Here is a 16,703-nt window from a genome sequence, read left to right on the forward strand (position 1 = left end):
CACGGGAAGATCAGTTATATTTCAGCACTTATCAGAACCAGGGATGTATCTAGGATTATTTCTTAGGCATCAAAAAAAAATCCCGAAAAACTTTTGTGGGGCACTACTATAATTTCTAAAATTTAGATTGGTGCTATCCGCCCCTATCAGAACTAGAAAATCATACAGTAATGAAAGCAAAGGAAATGCAATTGCAGTAGATATATTATGATCAAACATGTACAATTGAAGAACTGCATTTTGCTTAAGCATCAGTATGTTCTTATAACATCTCAGTCAGCAAAGGGTTGCTCATCACCGCCACATTAAAATTTCCGAAAGCAATTGAGAATAATTTCCGAAAGCAATTCAGATTCTCAGGCAGAATTTCTGAAAGCAGCTTAAATTGTCTAACAGGATAGCTGAGAAAAGCTTCAAGATGACAAAAGACTAGACCTGCTGGGAGAGTACTAGTTGCATATATTGATGACAGGGCGCCGAGCTAGTCATTGTTGCAGAGCTTTCTTAGAGTGATGGAAGTTCTCCTCTTTTGCTCGATGTTCTTCCCTTCCCATGTCTGAATCCCGGGGTTTCTATTGATCTCATGCTTCCAAAGGTAGCGTGCTTCTCCCCACATTAGGACCAGTGATCCGGGGGTCAAATACACAGGCACCTTATGCAGATTCTGCAAATTGTTTGTTGCTTCACTTTCAACTCGGGTGAAATGCATGACACACGAGGACTCGAGGGATACTATAGCAATCCCGTCTTCAAAGCGCATAAGATCAACATGCGCACAGATTCCCTGCACCACAAGTTGGGAACCAGGCTATCAGCATTTACATGCAACTGTCTAAGGTGGGAAATACATGGAAACCTGGCATTTAATATGAGTGTGCAAAACGCTTGGGTGTGGCTAGTTGATCCTATTTCGTTATAGGCAAAAAAGTTCTTATCAAATTGTTCTTATGGTTACAGAGAACTGAATATTGTAACAACATAACAGAACATAAAGTTATAAAAATAATTGCAGAGGATATAGGGTTCATGATATATTCATATCTCCATGTAGGGCATCGTGTTAAAAGCCTATAACCATGTTGATCCCCCAATGCGACAATGAGTCTGTTCTCGCAACCCCCCATTTTTTATCAGCATTAAAACACCAACATTGGCACATAATGTTGCATTTGACTATTTAAGTCTAATTATTCACTTAATACAAAGAGAACTTCAAAACTACAGCAATATTAAGTTATAGGATGACCTCAAAAACTGTATTACATCTCACCTCACCTGGTTGATATCTGTTTACGATAAGTTGGTCGAAGAAAGGTTCCCTGCATAATAAATTTGGAGGGCAAAGACATGTTTCCAAGTCCCCATGACAGTTTGCACCTGTCATAGGATCAGAAACATAATCAGTGAACTGAATAGCTTCTTTAACAGATGTAGAAATATCAGTTGCCCATGCTGGGAGATCTCCGAACCTCATAGCCTGCAGCAAACAAACACTACATAAGCTATTACAAGTAACATAAATTCATGGAATACAGTTGCTTTTCATTTGTCCTGCATTGGGTTAACACCAGAGCGAATTACTCCTATATCCAAAGACAACACTGATGACATTTACACTCTTGGAAAGTAGAGACTAACCTATTGTTAGAAAATGGAGTTTTAAGCTCATAATTTTATTATGTTCTTGTTGTTAATTCCATAATCTAATGATTGGAAGTTGTTTCTAGATATCGGAACTTAAACTTTCATGTATGGGTTTAAGAATTTTCTTAATGAAATCCATAAGAGAAATGAAGTTGAAGTTAGTAGCTTGAAAGAGCTTGTTTTTGAGAATGTTGTTTGTCCCACATTGAAAGAAATAAAGGGGGTGTTGGCTTTATATAGTATAACACACATGGGTAGTGCACAACTACTAAGGTGTGTTATGGTGCGTGGTGTTCTCACGAGCCCACGCGCGCGCCGCCGCCGCCGCCCCGCCACGCCTCGTCACGGGTCGAAGGGCGATTTGGGCGAATGTCTCGGCGTCTCGCGTACGCGAGGCGACCTGGGCGGGGAATTTTATTTCGTATCGATTTAATATAATATTTTAATTAGAATTTATTTATCAGTTGGGCTGGGTTGTGTCTGTTGGGCTCAATTGGACTGGGTCGGATTGCATAATTGGGCTAAGTCAGATACAATGAACCTGGACTTGTAACTGATGATATATATTCAGAAATTAAAGTATATATATATAAAACGGATGGTTTAATGTGTGGATTAATATATATCAGTTACATTATAATAAATCAGCTGTTACGATTTATTTTAAATGTGCAGTTTAAATTCATATATTAAATTTGGGGTGGTCAGTTACACTTAGCCTCTAGTATAAATAGAGGACTAAGCTGCTGAGTTTCACACACCACACCCTACATTCTCTTCTCTTCTTCCTCTCTGCTCTCTCTCCCAAACACAAGTCAGTCAGTAGTTGGTTTTCCGGCGAGTGAGGAGCTAGTCGTGTTTGAGCTTCGAAGGTGCTGTAATTCAAAGCTCTGAGCTGTTTTATCCTGGAGGAGGTGTTGCAAGCATCCCCAGTGCAGCAGGTGGGGGCAATAATCTCTTCAAGAGCAGTCAGGTCTTCGTATAAGGCCTGACGACTCAGCTGTTCTTGTGTTTTCTTGTTGTACATGTTGATTGGCTCAAGCTATGCCTACTGGTACAACTTCTTTCCTTCCTCTGTTCTTACAGTCACTGACATGCATGTATTTTACCTTCACGTTTTGTTTCAACTTGCTTGGCCTTGGCTTGTTTAATATGATATATAACTGCCTCTATGTTGCTATAATAATCAGTATTTCCAACATTCTTGAAGAGATTATTTGTTATATAATATTTAGCATAATGTCGAGCGAAACTGAGGTTCCCGTTGTTGGTGCTGGTAGTAGTTCTGGTGCATCTGCTGTGGCCATTGATTGGACCACTTACAGTTTTCCACAAGCCGTTGAATTAACTGGCTTGCCAGAGAAGTTCAATGGTGGTGTAGGCTTTTCTCGCTGGCAGAAAAGAATGAAGTTGTGGTTGACTGTAAAGGGTCTCTGGCCTGTTGTGGAGTATGAGAAACCAGTGGTGGATCAAGAGAAGGCTGAAACTGTTAAGGGTTTTGCGAAGTGGGCTGAGAAGGATGGTGTGGCCAGGGCGGCCATTCTGGCTGCTCTCACTAACACATTGTTTGATGTGTATTCTTCTGATGCCTACTCTGCAAAACTCTTATGGGAGAAGCTGGACCAGACACATAATACTGACTCTCAGGGTCTTGAGAAGTATTCTGTGGCTAAGTTCCTTGAATTCAAGCTGGTGGACAACAAGTCCATGACTGAGCAAGTGCATGAATTCGAGATGATAGTGCATGCTTTGAAGGAGTCCGGAATGGACCTCCCTGAAAAGTTCAAGGTTATGAGTGTGATTGAAAAGCTTCCGAAGTCTTGGGAGGAGTTCTCTCTCTCCCTGAAAAGACAGAAAGGAGAGATCACCTGGACCAACCTTATGCTGGACATCTCGGTTCAAGAACAACACAAGTCCAAACAAGGACATGTGATGCCAACTGAAGCCGGGAGCTCGAAGGTAAATGTAGCCACTGTAGGACAGAAAAGGAAGGGTGTGGCTAAGAAAGTTAGCACTAATAAACCTAAGAGTGACAAGGACAAGGCCAAGAAACCCAAGGCAAACAAACCGTGTTGGTCTTGTGGGCAGGTTGGGCACTGGAGTAAGGACTGCCCTACAAAGAAGGCGAAGAAGGCTGAGGTGGTAGCACAAGCGAATGCTGTGCTTGCAACTACAAGTGGGCCCGTAGTGAACATGGTTGTTGGTGAGGCCACGGCTTCTGAAACCAACGCAGACCGGTATGTTTCCTACAACCCTGTATTATTTTCTACCTATCTGTCAAATGAATGGTTGATAGATACTGGAACTAATGTGCATATTTGTGCTGATATTAGTCTATTTGTATCTTATCAACAGAGTCATAGCTTGACAGTGACGATGGGGAATGCTAGTGCTGCTCAAGTACATGGAATAGGAAACGTAGACCTGAAGTTCCCTTCTGGACGTATTCTATCCCTAACTAGAGTGCATTATGTTCCCGACATGCGTAGAAATATAATAAGTGGAAGCTGTTTAGTTTCCAATGGCTTTGAAATTTCCTTCAAATGTAATAAAGTAGTTCTTATTCACACTGGTACATTTTTTGGCAAGGGTTACTTGTCAAATGGTTTATTTGTAATTAATGCTGAACCCGTTTTGGGTACATTAAATAATGTTATTCTTCCTTCTGTGAATTGTGTTGAATCCTCAAGTTTATGGCATGCTAGACTAGGTCACTTAAACTTTGGTGCTCTTAAGAATATGATGAACTTAGAGTTGATTCCAAAACATACCATAGAAAAGAATTCTAAATGTCAAGTATGTGTGTCAGCTAAACAAATAAGGAAACCTTTTCATAACATTGTTAGGGATTCAGACTTGTTAGATTTAGTACACACTGATATTTGTGAATTTGGTGGTGTGTTGACTAAAGACCAGTTTAGATACTTCATTACCTTTATTGATGATAGTAGTAGATATTGTTATGTTTATTTACTTAAACATAAGGATGAAGCACTTAGTAAATTCATTATATATAAAACTGAAGTTGAAAAACAAACTAGTAAGGTACTTAAACGTTTGAGATCTGACAGAGGTGGTGAGTATACAAGTAACTCCTTTAATGAATTTTGTGAAAACAATGGTATAGTTCATGAAGTTACTCCACCATACACACCTGAGTCTAATGGGGTCGCTGAGCGAAAGAACAGAACATTTAAAGATATGATTAATAGTATGCTAATTAACTCTGGGTTGCCTAAATACATGTGGGGAGAGGCTCTAAATACGGCTTGCCATATTTTGAATAGAGTTCCTCTGAAACACATGGATAAGACACCTTTAGAGTTATGGAAAGGCAGGATGACTAGTCTTAAGTATCTTCGTGTGTGGGGGTGCCTTGCTAAGGTACTTGTCCCTGAACACAAGAGAAAGAAACTAGGTCCAAAGACTGTTGATTGTATCTTTCTGGGCTATCCTGAGACCACTACAGCTATGAGATTTTTAGTAATAAAATCTGACATAGATGGTATAGTGGCTAACACGATAGTTGAATTTCGTGATGCTACATTCTTTGAGGATGTCTACCCTATGAAGACTGGTATACCTCAAGAGACCTATGATAAGGATCCCACTCACACATCAAGTTCTATTCCCGATCATGTGGAAAAGATGACAAATGTGGGGGCGGAACCTGGTAGTAGTTCTACTCCTAATGAAGTAGAGGAACCAAGGAGAAGTAAGCGTGCAAAGGTAGTTAAGGATTTTGGAAGTGATTTTATCACTTACAATGTCGAGGACGAACCTTTAACTTTCCGACAGGCTATGGACTCTTCGGGGTCTAGGCATTGGAAGGGCGCTGTAAAGAGTGAAATTGACTCTATTGTTTCTAATGGAACATGGGAGTTGGTTGATCTCCCTCCTGGGTGCTCTACTATTGGGTGCAAGTGGGTCTTCAAGAGGAAGTTAAACCCTGACGGCTCAATAGATAAGTACAAAGCTAGACTGGTGGCAAAAGGGTTTAAGCAAAAGGAAGGAATTGATTACTTTGACACATACTCTCCGGTTGCTAGGATGGTAACAATCCGTATGCTTATAGCATTGGCTTCGGTCCATGGTCTTATCATCCATCAGATGGATGTAAAGACGGCTTTTCTTCATGGTGATCTTGAAGAGGAGATTTATATGGATCAGCCTGAGGGATTTGTTGCATCTGGAAATGAAAGGAAAGTATGTAAGTTAATTAAGTCCATCTATGGCTTGAAACAAGCTCCTAGGGATTGGCATAAAAAGTTTGATGATACTGTATTGCCATTCAGTTTTAAAGTTAATGAAAGCGATAAGTGTGTCTACATCAAAGTTAAAGGCAGTGAGTATGTCATCTTATGCCTATACGTGGATGACATCTTATTGTTTGGAACCAATATTGAGATTATTAACGAGACAAAAGCATTCTTAAAAAGGCACTTTGAAATGAAGGATATGGGGGAGGCTAGTGTGATTCTTGGAATCAAACTGATTCAGTCAACTGAAGGAATAACCTTAACTCAATCTCATTATATAGAGAAATCTATACTTGAGAAATATGGTTATTCACAGTGTAGAATCGCTAGTACACCCTATGATCCTAAAGTTGCCCTTGTCAAGAATACTTCTGGAGTTCCTGTGTCTCAGTTAAGATATTCTCAGATTATTGGAAGCTTGCAGTATCTTGCTAACTGTACTAGACCAGATATCTCATATTCTGTGTCTAAGTTGGCTAGATATACAAGCTGTCCAAACAGAACTCATTGGGATGCTCTTGATAGAGTACTTAGATATCTGAAAGGCACAATGTACCTTAGTTTACACTACAGGAGGTTTCCTGGTGTACTTGAAGGGTACAGTGATGCAAGTTGGATAGCTAAGAAGTCTGGTTCCAATGGAGTGACTGGATATGTGTTTACCCTTGCGGGTGGAGCAGTATCCTGGAAGTCGACTAGACAGACTATTGTGACTCGGTCGACATTTGAGGCTGAGCTGTGTGCACTTGATGCCACTGGGACGGAGGCTGAATGGCTACATGGGCTTATGTCCACGTTACCTGTAGTAAGCAGACCGCTTCCTGCGATTGCTATTCATTGTGATAGTCGAACAACTATTGACAAGATTAGCAGTAAAAAGCATAATGCTAAAACAAAGAGACACATCCAAGTTAGACTTAAGTCTATAAGGGGGTTAGTGTCTGACAGGATTATAGCTATAGAGTTCATAGGAACTCAGAATAATATAGCTGATCCTTTGACTAAAGGACTGGAACCTGCAGTAGTCCTTAAGTCAAGGTTGGGGATGGGACTGTCAACCCATCATAATTCATCAACAGTGGGAACCCAATACACATGAGAGGAGATCCCTCGAAGTGTATTCAATGTGGTAATAACAAGCTGTAAGGGTGAATTGGTAGTACATTTGCTACAATGATGATACTTATGTATCTGAGTCTATCCCCTGTAAACCTAGAAGGTACTGTGACTGCTAAGATAGTAAGAGTGTTACAACTCTGAATGGGATCAAGTCGTTAGACGAGATATTAGCAGTATATCTCTGGAGATGCCCAGCTAAGCGAATGTAATTGTGTGGTCGCAATTAGAGGAAAGGGTTATTCCTTGAAGCATTCGACGAACAGGATCGAGACATGACCATTAATGTCTCAAAGCCGTAGATTGGCTCCATAGCCGTTGATTTGTCGTTGTCTATGGAAAGTGGTTACACCCAACGGATTAAGATTCAAGGTGAAACATTCCATCTAAATCCGGTAGCCATTGAAGTAGAGAACTTAGGAGGGTTCAAACCCGGAAGGGTACCGACTCTGAAAAACAAGTCATGATGAGAAACCTGAAACGCATTTCTGTATGGATTTGTGGGGGATTGTTAGAAAATCGAGTTTTAAGCTCATAATTTTATTATGTTCTTGTTGTTAATTCCATAATCTAATGATTGGAAGTTGTTTCTAGATATCGGAACTTAAACTTTCATGTATGGGTTTAAGAATTTTCTTAATGAAATCCATAAGAGAAATGAAGTTGAAGTTAGTAGCTTGAAAGAGCTTGTTTTTGAGAATGTTGTTTGTCCCACATTGAAAGAAATAAAGAGGGTGTTGGCTTTATATAGTATAACACACATGGGTAGTGCACAACTACTAAGGTGTGTTATGGTGCGTGGTGTTCTCACGAGCCCACGCGCGCGCCGCCGCCGCCGCCCCGCCACGCCTCGCCTCGGCTCGGCTCGGGTCGGGTCGGGTCGAAGGGCGATTTGGGCGAATGTCTCGGCGTCTCGCGTACGCGAGGCGACCTGGGCGGGGAATTTTATTTCGTATCGATTTAATATAATATTTTAATTAGAATTTATTTATCAGTTGGGCTGGGTTGTGTCTGTTGGGCTCAATTGGACTGGGTCGGATTGCATAATTGGGCTAAGTCAGATACAATGAACCTGGACTTGTAACTGATGATATATATTCAGAAATTAAAGTATATATATATAAAACGGATGGTTTAATATACATTATAATAAATCAACTGTTACGATTTATTTTAAATGTGCAGTTTAAATTCATATATTAAATTTGGGGTGGTCAGTTACACTTAGCCTCTAGTATAAATAGAGGACTAAGCTGCTGAGTTTCACACACCACACCCTACATTCTCTTCTCTTCTTCCTCTCTGCTCTCTCTCCCAAACACAAGTCAGTCAGTAGTTGGTTTTCCGGCGAGTGAGGAGCTAGTCGTGTTTGAGCTTCGAAGGTGCTGTAATTCAAAGCTCTGAGCTGTTTTATCCTGGGGGAGGTGTTGCAAGCATCCCCAGTGCAGCAGGTGGGGGCAATAATCTCTTCAAGAGCAGTCAGGTCTTCGTATAAGGCCTGACGACTCAGCTGTTCTTGTGTTTTCTTGTTGTACATGTTGATTGGCTCAAGCTATGCCTACTGGTACAACTTCTTTCCTTCCTCTGTTCTTACAGTCACTGACATGCATGTATTTTACCTTCACGTTTTGTTTCAACTTGCTTGGCCTTGGCTTGTTTAATATGATATATAACTGCCTCTATGTTGCTATAATAATCAGTATTTCCAACACCTATAGCCTAATGCAGATTAGTAGATATTCAGACTGAAAGTAGATAATTCAGACAGAAAAGAGAACTTCATTGTTCAATCTGTGCACAGAATATTAATGGCATCCCACTCATAATAAAATGAATGTGTCATGATACTTTTCATTCAAATTTGCGACATCATACTTATGAGTTATGACAAAAATTTCAACCAAAAATGATGACCGGACAACCAGTAGGTAGTTTATATTAGCTACTTGGAAGGAACAAGTCATTTAACCAAACCTGATTGTGAGAAGCTTCACAAAACCACCCTTCTGCATCCACAATAGAAGTTTAACACAAGTAAGAACCTCGAAAGATAATTATTTACCTCATTTAAAGTATATAAACAAAACATAATTGCACAACATGTGTACAAGAACTAAACTGGGACAAATTTTTAGCACCGAAACTTGTTCAAAATAAGGCATACAGCTTAGACACTTGTACTCTATATTTCAACCTGAACTTTACTATATTAACATTGTCTTTCAGCGTAATAAGTTCATACAGAGGATTATCAATTCTTCCTTGGATATACAAGGACTATAAACAATCAAGAAGATCTCACAACTGAGACTTCAATTAGCCATTTGCACAAAAACCTTATTGGGGGTAAATGGATTGTCAAAAATACAAGTAGGGTTGACAATGTCCAGCAAAACCTGATTTTCGATGGTGGTAAGACGGGGCGCCCAAGCAAAATATCCCAACGAGGTGGGAATAGGGAGCAAAAATAAAATGGGACGGGGATGGGACAAACAAAATTTATATGGGACGGGTACTGGAATCACGATCCCCGCCCTGAAACCGCCCTGAGAAGCCTAATTATCAATACAATTACTGAGACAAAACCCGAAAATAAATTGATATGAACTTTACCAAGGTGAACTAAAGCCCAATCTACCAACTTCCCCAACGCACCAAGGTACAGTTCAAATGGATGAAAAAATAATAACAAGAACATAAAAACATATACCTTTTCAGCTAAAATCACACCCATCAGATCACACAAAAGCATATATAACAAAAATGGGTTTAAAAATTGAACCTTTATCAATATTTGATAGAAGCAAAGCCTGTTGATGATCATCAAGAAAGTCTTTACACAACCACAGCCCCTTTATGGAGCTAATTGCTTCCCATTTTGGCATTTCTCCAAATAACAACTCAGGGTCTTGTTTGTTGTTGCTTATTGTTTCTTGGGGTTCACAGTCACTATCTGATGATTCCCCAAACACGTCCTTAAGAATTGCTTGCTGTGATTCCTCCATTACTGTTTTTTATTCTTGCTCACCGCTTTGAACTTTTTTTTGCTTTTTAGTTTGTAAATTTTTGCTCTGTAAAATGAACTGTTTAAGACCCAATAGAAGTGGGCTTTTGAAAGCGAGACTCTTGAGTTGAGCCCAAATTTTGCCTAGTTGTGGTGGATAATTTATTTTTTTTGATAATGCGGGCTCAGCCTTACAAAATTAGTATTAGTATCTGTTCTGATAAATTTCGGGATGAGTCAGATCGAACCGGGTGTCCCAGCACAACAAAGGATATGCCTGGTTGTTGTGGATAATTAAATCAAGCTCAGTTTATTGTCAAGTGTGAAATCAAGCCTAACTATTTGAGCAGTTCAATAAATAGAAAGATTAGTTCAAAAAAAAATAAAAGGATTAGGAAAGTGTTTATTGATGTTCTTTTGCAGATATTTGAAAGAGTTGGTACAGTTGCACATAAACTTCAATAATTTTAGTATTATTTTTATCCCTCAATAAATTACAGAGTAAAAAAATCATAATACAAAATTGATTTGGAGTTTAGATTGCAAACAAAACTAAACGAAGCTATTTTGCGGAGAAAAAAAACTGAACAAAGCAAGATATTGTTTATAAAACTAGATTTTCAAAAGCAAGACTTTATGTAAATTTCACTTCTTATGTTCTTCTTTTGTATTATATTATGCAGTAAATTTGATAATCAGTTGTGACTTGCGAGGTCTATAATACATTATCCTTTGTGGATATATAACAACCTTTTTTAATTGAGAAAAACAAGAGACAAAATTGTAAGTTAAAAATAATGGTTTAATATTCATACATCAAATGGTAGAGAGACAGGCCGAGTGAACATGTGCATTAGTCAATCAATCATAGACAAAGTGATACAATTACTTATCAAGTTACTCCCTCCGACCGCCTCAATTGTTTACATAAATGAGTAAAATTAGATGAAAAATGGGTAAAGTGGTGGGTCCTATCAATATTTAATAATAGATTTGAGATAGTGGAGAAAAGTAGTGTGTGTAATAGTAGTTTTTATTGTTAAATATGAGATAATAGGGGAAGATAGTGGATGTAATGATGAGAAAAACTTATTATTTATAGTAACGTAAAGAAATGAGAGGGACATCCCTAAATAATAACCGTAAAGAAATGAGAAGAACAGAGGGAGTATCATATGATGCGCTTGTCACTTATATACTCCCTCCGTCCCACTCATTTCTTTACACTTTCTTTTTTGGATGTCCCATCCAATTCTTTACATTTCAAAACTTACCAAAAATAATCAATGGGTCCCACCACTTCTTTACTTTTCTTTCCTTTTCACACTACTTTTACTCCACTATCTTCTTTTTATACATTAAAAATCAATGAGTCCCACCACTTTACCCACTTTTCTTCCTCTTTTCCACTACTTTATACATATTTCTTAACCTCCGTGCCCAACCCATTTGATAAGAAATGGGTGGGACGGAGGGAGTAATACATTTGATAATGAGGTTTTGGGGTGTGTTTTAAAAAATTTATACGATAAAATTTTGAAAATTATTTTAAATATTTTATTCGAATAAAAATATGATATTTATATACTTATTTAGATACAAGTTTTATTAAACATAAATTATAAAAATTATATTTTATAAAAATCTAAAAGTATATGTCGAGCCATATAAAACACACATATATATAAATGAGTATTACATAGAGGTACTTGAATAAAAAGAATATAAGACAAGAAATGGCTATTTCAATTGATTTACAACCTAAAATAAATATTTTGACGAAAAAGTTAAAAATTGAACTAAAACAAATTGTTAATTTAATATTATCCTTCAAAGTTGGGATGGAAACCTATTGCTAGAGCAATAACATAATTCAATTTGGATCACACTTGGGAGCTAAAAGCAGGCACGTCTAATAGAATTTGGGTGACTGCTTAAAGTTGGCCAACATTCGACCAGTGATAGAAGTTCCACCGTCGAAATACTAGTAATATACTCCCTTCGTACCCTTTTACATGTCCATTTTGTTTTTCGCGAAATCAACCGAACTTTGACTGAACATTATAAATTATCTACTTCTTATTTTTAAGATCTGAAAATTATGTATTAAAATAGGCTAAATTTACTTTCTAATGATATAATTTTTATTATTTAATAGACATGTAAAAGAGGATGGGGGAGTATTTGCTTTTCTTGTTTATGGGCAAGTCCCCATCTCATTCCTGTAATTTTTTTTGTATTTGTTATTTTCCTTCTCCCTGCTTCCATTATCATAATTTTTTTATTCGGTCCAATATCATATTATATCTCATCTGTGAGTTGCCCCATGCCATTTTTAAGGGCGCCTGATTAAGATAGCTAATCAAAATAAAATAATAATTAGTTGAAATTTGTCCATCAACAATAATATCATCAAAATATTTATTAAAACCACAATAATTTATTAAAATAATATAAAATTATTTAAAATGTAAAATACTTTATTTAATAGAAGAATAGTTATAACTAAATAGTTGTATATTATCATTACTCATGTAGTTATAAATATTAGTATTGTTTTAATATATAATGGATGTTTTGGTGTTCTTTGTAGTCATAAATATATATGTTTATTTTTGTTATCATATAAAGAATCGAAGGAACATTCCGGAAACACTCCTGGACTTCTGCTTTTCTTTTGTGTAAATTATAAGTAGAAGAATTATTAAAAAGTTGATAATGCTAACTGAGCTTCACTTTCTCTTCCAAACACTTTATTAATTTATTTATTTCTCACTTCTAATCATTTCTTTTTTATTTAAATTTTTATTATTAGAAAACATTTATACATATAATTTTTTATAAGTTATTTATTATTGTTATTATTCTGCACAAAAATATAATACTTAAATATTTATAAAAAAATTTAAAAATAAATTATAGAACAAAAAAACCTTGAAGATATAATTAAACCACACGTGCGAGAGAGTAGGTGAAACGGGCCATTGTGATTAACATCGTAGACTGAGTTTAGTTTCTTCACCTTCTCTACTTATAAGAAGGAGGTTTGTTTTCACTCACCTCATACCACCACCATCATCATAAATTTCTACACAAATCCTCCTCTAAAAACCTCAAACCCCCCTGCAATACTTCATTCACCTCATGGCGGAAACACAATCGGTAAATAATACCCGCACCACAAATTTATTATATAATCATGTTTTTATTGCTCCATGCATCATTTGTTTTCTTACATTGTTATAGGTTAGAGTGGATGAGAAGCAACTAAAGTACCTAGGTTTCGTACAAGAGGCAGCTATTTATGTCATTCTGTTAGTGACATCATTCTACGAGTACGCTAAAAGCAACTCCGGTCCGTTAAAGTCCGGTATTCTAACTGTCGAAGGCGCTGTTACGGCTGTCATCGGACCTGTCTACCACAAGTTTCATCATGTTCCCTTCCAGCTCCTCTTGTTCGTTGATCGCAAGGTACGATCAGCACCGACTACTTATTTAGCTCGGTTCGATAAAAATTCGACTCATGTTTGATTTATTTATAAACGAGTTGATCATGACAATCTCTGCACAATGAGTCAATGCGGTGAACTAAATCTGAGCTCGATAGAAGCTTTATTAATACTAAATGTGGATATATAAATTGTAACGTGTCAAAATTATATACTTATATTTTGTTAGCGTGTGTGATCTGAAGTTGTTTTTTGTCCTCATATACTAATTATGTGCTAAGTTGAATGATTGAAGGAGACTTATATCTGTATGGAGAATAGAGATATAAAACTCGATTGATTTCTAGCAGGTTCATTAAAATTTCTAATCTTAAAGCGTAAGGAGCAAAGTTTATTCAATTAAAAAATGAGCTGAAATTTAATTACTGAAAGCCAAATATGAGTCCAAGTTTGATTTATTTATTAGGAGATAAGCTGAAGCAACACAAAAAATATGAGTTTGTATTCGATTTATTTATTAAGAGATAAGTTGAAGCAACCCAAAATTGAGGTCTAGTCGACTTAGAAATATCTTATGTCATGATATAATTTGCGGACGTTTATTTACCAGCACTGTCGCATGTACCAGCAACTGGACTTTTTTTTTTTCAGACTAATTTAGATAAGTATATACAGGTTGATCAGCTGATGACTAAGGTGGATCACCACATGCCAGCGTTAATCAAAGACACTTCAAGCCAAGTCCGATTACTGGTTTCAGAGATCAAGCAAGTAGGTGTGGTGGAGACGGCTAAAAAAAGGGCTCACACAGTGTACATTAAGTACCAGCCTGTTGCAAATGAGTACTACTGCAAGTACGAGCCGCTCGCTGAGAAGTACATTGTGGTGGTTTGGAATTCTCTCAATAGGCTTCCTCTGTTTCCTCAACTAGCTCACGTTTTAGTCCCAACAGCAGCATATTGTGCCACGAGATACAATCGAACCGTCGTTTATTTCAGATCAAGAAGCTATACGGTGTCATATTATGTGCCATTGGTTCCTGTTGAGAAGATTGCGAAGATATTTAAGACTACTGAGAATGGGCATGCCGCGAGAAATGGATATGCTGCTGATGGGAAGACTCAATGAGAATCGGCATGGAGATGGAGGATCAGGTTTGGGTTGTGATGTTTATAATATAGCAATATGTGTTCTTAATGTCTAGCTAGGTATTTAAATATTTAGCTTTCCTCTGCACTGTAATTTCGCTTTGAGGTTCTGCAAAACATATCTCGGTGAAGAAATTTGAAGCCCCTCTAAGTTCTTCTCTAACATTTCAGTAAGCTTTTTTGCAATTTAAAACCAATAGTTCGCTAATTGATAAGTACTTTATGCGGGTAGTTTGGATCATAGTTAATGAATCCGATTAATGGGGATGAGAACCTCAAATTTATGTGTTGTGTTTATTGTATTATTAATTTTTTTTATAAGAAACGGGAACTTCATCCCGCTTCACATTCCCTACATAATCCATGTAAATACATATTCTCGTACCCCTATTTCATTCTTTATTATTATTTTCACCCGTATCCAAACATCCCGTGGATCATGGTAAATCCAGTAGACAAACCGATTATACTCGGGCCTCGTAAAATTTGGTCCTGTAACTAATTTATGTATGTCGAGATTTTCCATTGTTTTTTTAAAACAGAGATTTTCCATTGTTCTCCGTTACATTCTAATGGTACCGAGTTCTCCTGCAACGAAAGTTACAAAAGAAAAAGTGCTCTTAGATCTCGACTCAAACAGAGAAGGTGGTACTGAGCAACATAAAAGAAAAACAGAGGTGCTACAGAATAAGAGAAAACATAGCGAAATAAAAAACGTATTAAAAGAGTTTTTCTTTTTTTGGAAAGTAATATATCTTACCCCTCTCCTTTTAGGAGGAAGTGGCAATAATGACTGATGAGAATTGTTTGTTTCCATTTTTCTCATGTTTATAACTCGCTAAATGTCTCCGTTCAAAACCAACTTAACAAAAAATTTAAGCTACACAAGAGAATGGACTATTGACTATTAAATAGTACTAGAGTCTAGAGCTACTAGCCAAACTAAAGATTTTGTTACTGCTATGAATACGAAATTTTTGGTTTTCTTACCTACAAAACTTAGAGCAACCCCAATGCACGCTCTCCTTACTCATATTTGGTCTAGGTGGACGAGATTTAGGGGTTAGCATCAAAAATCAGTCCCCCAACGCAACTCCTTGTTCTCTAAAAATTTTAGGGGAGAGAAAACTCATCCCCTAATTTGAGAGAGCAAAAAGCCAACCCCTATAATACCATATCATCAATACTACCTATATAATATAAAATATATTTACTCCAACTGTATCTCTTCTCACATATATTACCTTAAATATTGAATAAATATTAATTTTTAAATTTTAGGTAACAAGTATAAGTAATACCACCTATATTTTAGGTAACTATTATTTTATTATTTTTTAGATAACCAATATAGAGATTACCTTGGAGATGCTCTTGCCATCAATTCCAAAAAGTTGGGTAAAATATAGGTATCGAAAAAAAAAATATATCCCGTTATGGAGGTAATCAATCCTAGCAAGTAAATAGGTAGGTAATTAATCCTGGCAAGTAAACGGTTAAATGTCAGATCGTATTCGACTAAAAATCCTGTTTTGTTCAAGTTTAATATTTAGGTCCGACTTGCACTACCATCTAGCTAAAGTTCAGCCAAATTACAGTATGATCTCCAATACTACTGTAGCAAAAGTAAGCCGAATGAACTGTTTCTGAGTACAAATCTGGAAAAATTTCAGAGAACTACATATGCTAACATGGAGAAGTGCAGCTCGACTATCTCTCAGGGAACCTGATTGGGGACCGGGTCTTGCAATTTACAAGTAAAATTCCTAAATGAAACTAGTCGAGTACCAAGGTAAAATGTTAGAGTCCACATAAAACCTCCACCGCCCAGCTTCAAGCAAATGGATCTCGATAAACAAACTACGCTCTTCGTCTCTTTTAACATTGAAGGAGATCAAAACAGAGCAGACGAACAGCGAAGATATAGAAAATCGTACATCTAAACACAGATATACAATCACCTGGAAAGTGAGACGGAGCAAGGGGGAAGTACATACCACATATAGGGGAAGGTGAGACAGAACTATGGAAATATACAACCATGTAAACCAGTAACAGTCAAAGATTAATAGTTAAAAATGAA

The 16,703-nt window shown here is 37.0% G+C and overlaps 2 protein-coding genes across 2 annotated transcripts; one reads left to right on the forward strand and one right to left on the reverse strand.

Annotated features, from left to right (window-relative positions):
• Window positions 1-69: 69 nt before the first annotated feature.
• LOC108205318 (uncharacterized protein P8A3.02c) lies at window positions 70-10,080 on the reverse strand. Its single transcript, XM_017375238.2, has 4 exons — window positions 9,802-10,080; window positions 8,994-9,025; window positions 1,271-1,477; window positions 70-784 (listed from the first exon to the last, which is right to left on the reverse strand). Exons 1-4 carry the CDS (start codon window positions 10,022-10,024, stop codon window positions 482-484), a joined length of 765 nt encoding a protein of 254 aa, XP_017230727.1. The 5' UTR covers window positions 10,025-10,080; the 3' UTR covers window positions 70-481.
• Window positions 10,081-13,002: 2,922 nt separating this feature from the next.
• On the forward strand, window positions 13,003-14,828 carry LOC108194464 (stress-related protein). The gene is made up of 3 exons (XM_017361411.2): window positions 13,003-13,185; window positions 13,270-13,494; window positions 14,148-14,828. Exons 1-3 carry the CDS (start codon window positions 13,168-13,170, stop codon window positions 14,598-14,600), a joined length of 696 nt encoding a protein of 231 aa, XP_017216900.1. The 5' UTR covers window positions 13,003-13,167; the 3' UTR covers window positions 14,601-14,828.
• Window positions 14,829-16,703: the final 1,875 nt, after the last annotated feature.

Source organism: Daucus carota, chromosome 1 (assembly GCF_001625215.2).
Source record: "Daucus carota subsp. sativus chromosome 1, DH1 v3.0, whole genome shotgun sequence".
NCBI lineage: Eukaryota > Viridiplantae > Streptophyta > Magnoliopsida > Apiales > Apiaceae > Daucus > Daucus carota.